The sequence below is a fragment of the Artibeus jamaicensis genome, unplaced genomic scaffold, assembly GCF_021234435.1.
Source record: "Artibeus jamaicensis isolate MK-2021 breed Jamaican fruit bat unplaced genomic scaffold, CSHL_Jam_final contig_1085, whole genome shotgun sequence".
Lineage (NCBI taxonomy): Eukaryota > Metazoa > Chordata > Mammalia > Chiroptera > Phyllostomidae > Artibeus > Artibeus jamaicensis.
The window spans coordinates 1-7,657 of record NW_026521214.1 but is presented as its reverse complement, the minus strand read 5'-3'; the positions used below and the strand labels follow the sequence as shown (position 1 = coordinate 7,657).

Below are 7,657 nucleotides of genomic sequence, written 5' to 3'. Positions count from 1 at the left end.
GTGAGCAAAAAAAAAAAAGGTCTGTGCATAATTTTTGAGATATCTGCCACCACGTATAAGCAAAAAAGTCCTCACATAATAACCCTAATTATAGAGCGGGCCATTCGATAATCTTTTAAAATCATTGAGCAGGTCCCAAGTTTGTGATCAGTAATATATAAAATGCACATATCTATGTAATAACATGTCATTGATTTTTTAAAAATATTTTTATGATAAAAGGGAAAGAAAAGAGGGCAACATAAAACCAGTGGGATGTTTGACACTGTATCTGAGAAGCTAGCGCATCAACATCGGGTTTCATGGAAGTGGTTGCAGTTCTCCGTGAGTTCAAGGCGCCCTTCAGGTGCTTTGGTTCCAATGTTACTCTTAATGTGTTTCATTCTTGAAAATTGTTGCTAGCAAATGTAGTTGCTGCCATATAGTGATGACATGAATAAGGTGTAATGTGAAGCAAGGGGTCTTTGTCTCTGGCAAGACAGGACCTATAAAGTGCAGTAAAGAGCCACGATCAAGTTTTTCTATAAGTTGAATGTCAGATTGCAGCTCTATGCATTGCATTTGAAAATTGGCAGGTAACATATTTATGTTGACTGAAAATGGAGTTGCAAATATAGCCAAATATTGATTCTTTTTCCAGAAATCTATTGTCAAACTCTTGTATAAAATCAAAAAACAAGGCTGCATAGTTTTTGCTGTTTGCATGACTGTGTTTAGCCAGTGTATCAAAATGCATAAAATTGGATCTGCTCAGGTATTGATACCCCAAGGATTTGGAGAAGGTAGCCCTGGAGTTCTGGCCACTATGGAGGCGTAGGTAGAAACGGTCTACTTCCCACCACAACCAAAAGAAGGACAACATCAAGTTTAAAAACAAAAAAACCAGAACTGCCAGATATTCAAAGTTCATGGAAGTCCAACAACCAAGGAATTAAAGAAACATTCATCTGGACCTGTAAGAAGGGGCAGAGACAGGAGCCAAGGCAGGGAAGCTGCACAGACAAGGAGGTGGCTGGTGGACCAGTTGGTCCCACATTCATGGGCCAATAAGCTTGGAAGAACCATTGGGAAGCAGGACAGACCACAGAACCCAGGGTTTCAGCCTGGGAAACTGAAGACTCAGAACCTCTGGATGTAAAAGTCTGCGGGACTTGCAGCAGTGGGAGAAACTTGCAGGATCACAGGAAAGTCTGTGGGAGAAAAAGCTATTTTTTTCCCCTATAACATGGATCTAGTGGCACTTAATTGTCTTTAACAGCATTCAAAACAATTGTGTTAGACTGTATTGTGACAGCTGTCATACCAATGTGCATTTAAAAAAATCAAAATTGTGGATTTTCTGTAGCCATTTTAACATTAAACATGGAAGAAAATATGCAACATTTTTGGCATATTATGCTTTATTATTTCAAGAAAGGTGAAAATGCAACTGAAATGCAACAAGAAAGTTTGTGCAGTACATGGAGAAGGTGCTGTGACTGACCAAACAAGTCCAAGTGGTTTGTGAAGTTCCATGTTGGAGATTTCTCGCTGGACGATGCTCCATGGTTGGGTGGACCAGTTGAAGCAGACAGCAATCAAATCGAAACACTATTTGAGAACAATCAATTGTATACCATGCAGGAGATAGCTGACATACTCAAAATATCCAAATCAATAAAGTTATTGGTGAAAACAAAAATTGTCTCTTATATTTTACAGAAAAAATCATATGGAATTTTTGGTCAAGCCAATATTTAAAATCAAAGCAGAAAGTGTGAGAAGGGCACAGGAAACCCTTTGCTGGTACATTAGAGATGTGAGAGAAAACAAAGAAGGGAAATCTCTAAGGTTGGACAAGAAGCAAAGTGGAGAAACACATTTCTTTTGCATTGGTCGGTGGGTTCAAAGTACTCACCTTCCCTTACCCTTTCCTCTCCCACTCCCCCCTGTTCTCTCTCCCTCTCCCCCTTCCCCTTCTCCCATCCCACCCCTTCTCCCTCCCCCTCCCCCTCCATCACAGCAGCCAATTCTGGCAGGTGAAAGAGTGTGTATGCAAAGCGAACAGGTGAGTGTGATTTTCCGCAATTGGTTTACTTTGTATGGATAAGCTTATACACTGTTTCTAATTCTTATCATTTTAAACAAAATGCTCCATCAAATGCCTTCATTTATAGTGATTTAAGTATACCTGAGTATTTAATTCAGGTAGATTTGTAGAATTAGCTTACTTAATTAAAGATTTAGCAAAATTTACCTTGTGGTAGATGTTACGAAAATGCTTCTGTCACATTTTTAGGACAAATGCATAATCTTTCTATCGTATTTGATAACAAGTTTGACTTACATTTCTGCAAACACAGCGGGATCCGCAACTGCAATGCCAGGCCTGGGCAGGAGATTAAGGCCTGTGTCAGGACATTTGGTCACAGAGCGACCTGAAAAAAGGTGACTATAGATGTTTATTCTGTGGTGGTGAAAGAAAAAAAACTTACAGCACAGTTGTCTTGTAAAAGTATTTATTATTTAAACCTGGTTCATTGATTTGTGTTTTAATTTTAATTTTTCAATTACATTTATTTGTTTAATTTCTTCTTCAAAGCAATTTGTTAACTTTTTTATTGATTATGCCATTACATTTGTTCTATTCCCCCCCTCCATTCCCCTCCACCCTGCATACCCCTCCCCCACCATTTCCCCCTTTAGTTCATAAACATGTGTCTCAAATTCTTTAGATTCTGTATTTCCCCTACTATTCTTACCCTCCCCCTATCTATTTTCTATCTACTGTCTATGCTACTTATTTTCTGTACCTTCTCCCCCCTTCTCCTCCTCCCACTCCCCTGTTGCTAACCCTCCATATAATCTTCATTTCTATGGTTCCACTCCTATTCTAGCTGTCCTCTTAATTTGCTTTTGTTTTAGGTGTGGTTGTTAATAACTGTGAGTTTGCTGTCCTTTCACTGTTTATCTTTTTTATCTTCTTTTTCTTAGGTAAGTCCCTTTAGCATTTCATATAATAAGGGCTTGGTGATGATGAACTCCTTGAATTTGGTCTTATCTGAGAAGCACTTTATCTGTCCTTCCATTCTCAATGAAAACTTTGCTGGATAGAGCAATCTTGGTTGTAGGTCTTTGGTTTTCATGACTTGGAATACCTCTTTCCAGCCCCTTCTTGTCTGTAAGGTCTCTTTTGAGAAATCAGCTGACAGTCTGATGGGAATTCCTTTGTAGGTGACTGTCCCCTTAGCTCTTGCTGCTTCTAGGATTCTCTCCTTCATTTTAATCTTGGCTAATGTAATGATGATGTGCCTTTGTGTGTTTCTTTTGGGTCCAACTTCTTTGGGACTCTCTGAGCTTCCTGGATTTCCTGGAAGTCTATTTCCTCTGCCAGAATGGGGAAGTTCTCTTTTATTATTTGTTAAAATAAGGTTTCCACTTGTGACTCTTCCCCTTCTGGTACCCCTATAATCCGAATGTTGGAACGTTTAAAGATGTCCTGGAGGTTCCTAAGCTTCTCCTCATTTTTTTGAATTCTTGTTTCTTCATTCTTTTGTGTTTGATCATTTTTTTCTTGCTTCTGCTCGACTCCCTTGGTTTGAGTCCCAATTTCCTTTCCATCACTATTGGTTTCCTGTGCATTTCCCTTCATTTCACTTAGTGTAGCCTTCATATGTTCCTCCAATTTGTGACTAAAATCAACCAGTTCTGTGAGCATCCTGATCACCAGTGTTTTGAACTGTGCATCTGATAGGTTGGCAATTTCTTCTTTGCTTAGATTTATCAGCTGTGGGGCTCTAGTTGTTCTTGAGCCATGTTTTGATCTGTTTGTGCCTGTTACATATGAGGAGCAGAACCTTAGGTGTTCACCAGGCCGGGGCCACCCAGGTCGCTGGTTTGTGACACTGCGTGTGGGGGCGTGGTCAGAGAGGGAGCAATGGCCGTCCTCTCTGCTAGCCCAGTCCGTCCAGTCCCACCATTCGCCCGGGGCCTGTTTATCCGATCAAAATTGTGCGAGCCTGCTCCCCTCTTCACTGGTTTATCTGCATGCAGATGCGCGACCGACTGCAGACAGCCCGCTGCGCCTCTTCCCTGTGTGCTCCCGTAGCTAGCCTGCGATCTGTGCTTTCGGCTGCTTGCGCACCACCCGTTCAGGGATTTTTTTTGCCAACCTGCTCCGCTGCTGGCTTCGCTCCTCTTACCGGTTTAGCTGAGCATTTCGTTGTCTTTGGACTCCGTATTGTCGATTTTCTGTGTGGCTTGGTTGTGTTTTTGTTGTTAAAAATGGTTGTTCTTAGATTTGGTTGCGCACGGAAGCAAGGTGGTTCCACCTACACCTCCATCTTGGCCTCTTCAAAGCAATTTAAAAGGAGAGGATCTGCAATTAGCACAGAAGATTCACAAGTGATTTAAATTATCCATTGGGAAGCTGAAACTGTTGGTAATTTTGAGAGCATAGTCATTTTAACATTTTTCCCATTCAAGGATTTCATTTTTCTTGTGGGTCATTTCTTTGATGTGGTGAAATATACATGAAATGCTTTATCTTGCCTGATTGTTCTGCCCGAAACTCAGTACTGTGCTGAGTAAGAATGGCGAGAGCGGGCAGTCTCGTCTCCTTCCTGATCTTACTTAGAGCCCCTCTCAGGCTCTTACCACCCAAGTTCTCAGCTGTGGGCCTGTGGTAGACAGGCTTTATTATGTTTGGACGTGCTCACTCTGTGCCTAATTCGTTGTGAGTTCTAATCATGAAAGGATGGTGAATTTTATCAAGTGGTTTTATTGCATCTCTTGGGGTAATCATATGGTTTGTGTCTTTTGTTATTATGGGATAGTGTGTTTATTGATTTAGATGTGTTGACCATTCTTACATTCCAGGAATAAACCCCACCTGGTCAGAGTGCACAATCTCTTCCATGTGCTACTGAGGTTACTATGCTAGTGCTCTGCTGAGGATTTTTGCCTCCATGTTCATCAAAAATATTTGTCTGTACTTTTATGTTCTTGTAGTGTCTTTATCTGGCTTTAGTATCAAGGTAATGCTGGCCTCATGCAATGCCTTTGGGAGTATTTACTGTTTAGGGTTATTTTAAAGATTTTTATAAACATTGATGTTAATTATTCTTAAATATTTGGTAGAATTCACCAGTGAAACCATCTGGTACTGGGGTTGTTATTGTTTGGTGCTTTCTTAATTACTGTTTTAAGCACTTTACTTGTTATAGATCTGTTCACATTTTCTTTTTTTAAGATTTTATTTATTTATTTTTCAATAGAGGGGAAGGGAGAGAAAAAAGGAAGAGAAACACCCATGTGTGGTTGCCTCTCACACGCCCCCTACTGGGGACCTGACCCACAACCCAGGCATGTGCCCTGCCTAGGAATCCAACCTGCAACACTTTGGTTCACAGGCCAGCACTCAACCCACTGAGCCACACCAGCCAGGGCCACATTTTCTATTCCTCTATTACGAGGTTTTTCTAGGTTGCATGTTTCTAAAAATGTATTCATTTTATCTAAGTTAAAGTTCAGATTAATATGCTTTATATGAGAAAACAGGGTCTAGTTGGATGGGGCAAGTAGCTTCTTCAGGGCCACCTGCATGTCCTTGTTCCTCAGACAGTAGACGAGGGGGTTCAGGCTGGGGGTTATGACGGAGTAAAACACAGACAGCAGTCGTCCTTGAATGGGAGAGTCTTGAGAAGTAGGACTCAGGTAAGCAATGTTCCCAGTGATGTAGAAGAGAGTGACTGTAGTGAGATGAGAGGAGCAGGTGGAGAAGGCCTTCCCACGGCCCCCTGCAGAGTGGATCTGAGTGATGGTGGAGATGATGACCACGTAGGAGGCCATGGTGAGCCCAAAGGCACTGACAACGATGCACCCGCCCACTGCAAATCCCACCTCCTCGTGGGTGCGGAAGTCACTGCAGGAGAGCCTCATTACGGGGGAGCTTTCACAGAAAAAGTGGTCAACCACGTTGGGCCCACAGAACGGGAGGGAGAAGGTGTTGGTGGTGTGGAAGACAGAGTAGAGAGCTCCGCTCAACCAGGCCACGGCCACGAGCTCCACACACAGCTTTCTGCTCATGATGACGCCATAGAGGAGAGGCCTGTGGATGGCTAGGCAGCGGTCGTAGGCCATGGACGTGAGCAAGAAGCACTCAGAAGCACACAGCATGAGAAACAAAAAGAGCTGAGCCACACACTCCCAGAAGGAGATGACATTGGAACCCATGAGTGAATTGGCCAGGGCCTTGGGGATGGTGACTGAGGTGTAGCACATGTCCAGGAAGGACAGATTCTGCAGGAAGAAGTACATGGGGGTGTGGAGGCGGCTGTCTCGGGTCACAGCTGCGATGATGCACATGTTCCCGAGGAGGGAGAAGAGGTAGATGAAGAGGAAAACCAGGGAGCTCACGAGCCTCAGCTCAGGGGTGTCTGAGAAGCCCGTGAGAATGAACTCAGTCACACTGGTCTTGTTCCTCATACCCCTTTCAAGTCAGAGGGAGAGAGAGAGAAGGGACAGTCAGGAGAGTTGTGGTCTTTGTGACAGTGCAAAAGACACGATCGCAGAGTGGACCAGAGAGGTGGCCGCAGTGAACCGGGTCCTCGCCACCAAAGTTCATGAGTCCACTCCCTCCTCTTTCTGCTCCTGCTGCTTCTCTGTGAAGTCTAAGCAATAACCAATTCTAAATAAATGAAAGAGGAAAAAAATTGTATTTATTAAGATACTGGTTATATGCATGCATCTTTAAATAACAAGGTTTGAAAGGATTTACATTTCTTTTTTTTTTTAAGATTTTATTTATTTATTTTTAGAGAGAGGGGAAGGGAAGGAGAAAGACAGGGAGAGAAAGAAACATCAATGTGGTTGCCTCTCACACACCCCCCACTGGGGACCTGGCCCACAACCCAGGCACTGCCCTGCCTGGGAATCGAACCTTTGGTTCTCAAGCCCACACTCAATCCATTGAGCTACGCCAGCCAGGCTGATTTACATTTTTTAATTACAAGATGAAATAGTCTCATTCCCCCATTAATTTCCCTCTTAACAACGGCTGCCTTCACTGCAGTAGGTACACAGAGTTCATAAACAGAGGGTGAACCAGGGGAATGGCAGTGACAAGAAAGCTTGCAGAGGCTGAGCAGATAACCTGAGTGTCTGAGCAGGTCAGGAGCAGGCGGTTATGGGGTCAGTTCTAGGTATTGTGGTGTCAAATCTTCAACTTTTTTTTCAGTAGAAATAAATGCTCTAATTTCAGCACAAATGTCCAATGAGAACAATGGGGCCCTGGCCCCTGGCCCCGGGGCCACTGTGACAAGCAGGACTGCATTTAGTCCCCGAGGCATCCCCTGCAGGAGAAGAATTGCTCAGCTGGGGTCTGGAAAGTTACAATAATGCAAGTTTTTCTGGGGAGGCACGTGAGACTGTGCCGTGAACACGGGCAGGCAGGGGACCTTGTCTTGGACCCGCCAGGACCGAGCCAGCCTTTGCCAACGGGCAGCCCCAAAGTTGCTGGGGGCTCCTCACTCACCCTCCTCCTGGGCAGCAGCAGTGGGACCCTCACAGGACTTAGCACTGTATGGAGCGAAGGGCTCCAGTCTGAGGATGGCAGTCCATGGGCCCCTAAGACTCGAAGAAAGGGAAATCATTCCTCCCTATTTGGAGATGATGTAAC

General features: G+C 43.7%; 1 protein-coding gene across 1 annotated transcript; it reads right to left on the bottom strand.

Annotated features, from left to right (window-relative positions):
* Positions 1-5,541: 5,541 nt before the first annotated feature.
* LOC119052771 (olfactory receptor 1044) lies at positions 5,542-6,465 on the bottom strand. The gene has a single exon (XM_053663209.1). The coding sequence runs from the start codon at positions 6,463-6,465 to the stop codon at positions 5,542-5,544; it is 924 nt and encodes a 307-aa protein (XP_053519184.1).
* Between the last annotated feature and the right edge of the window lie 1,192 nt (positions 6,466-7,657).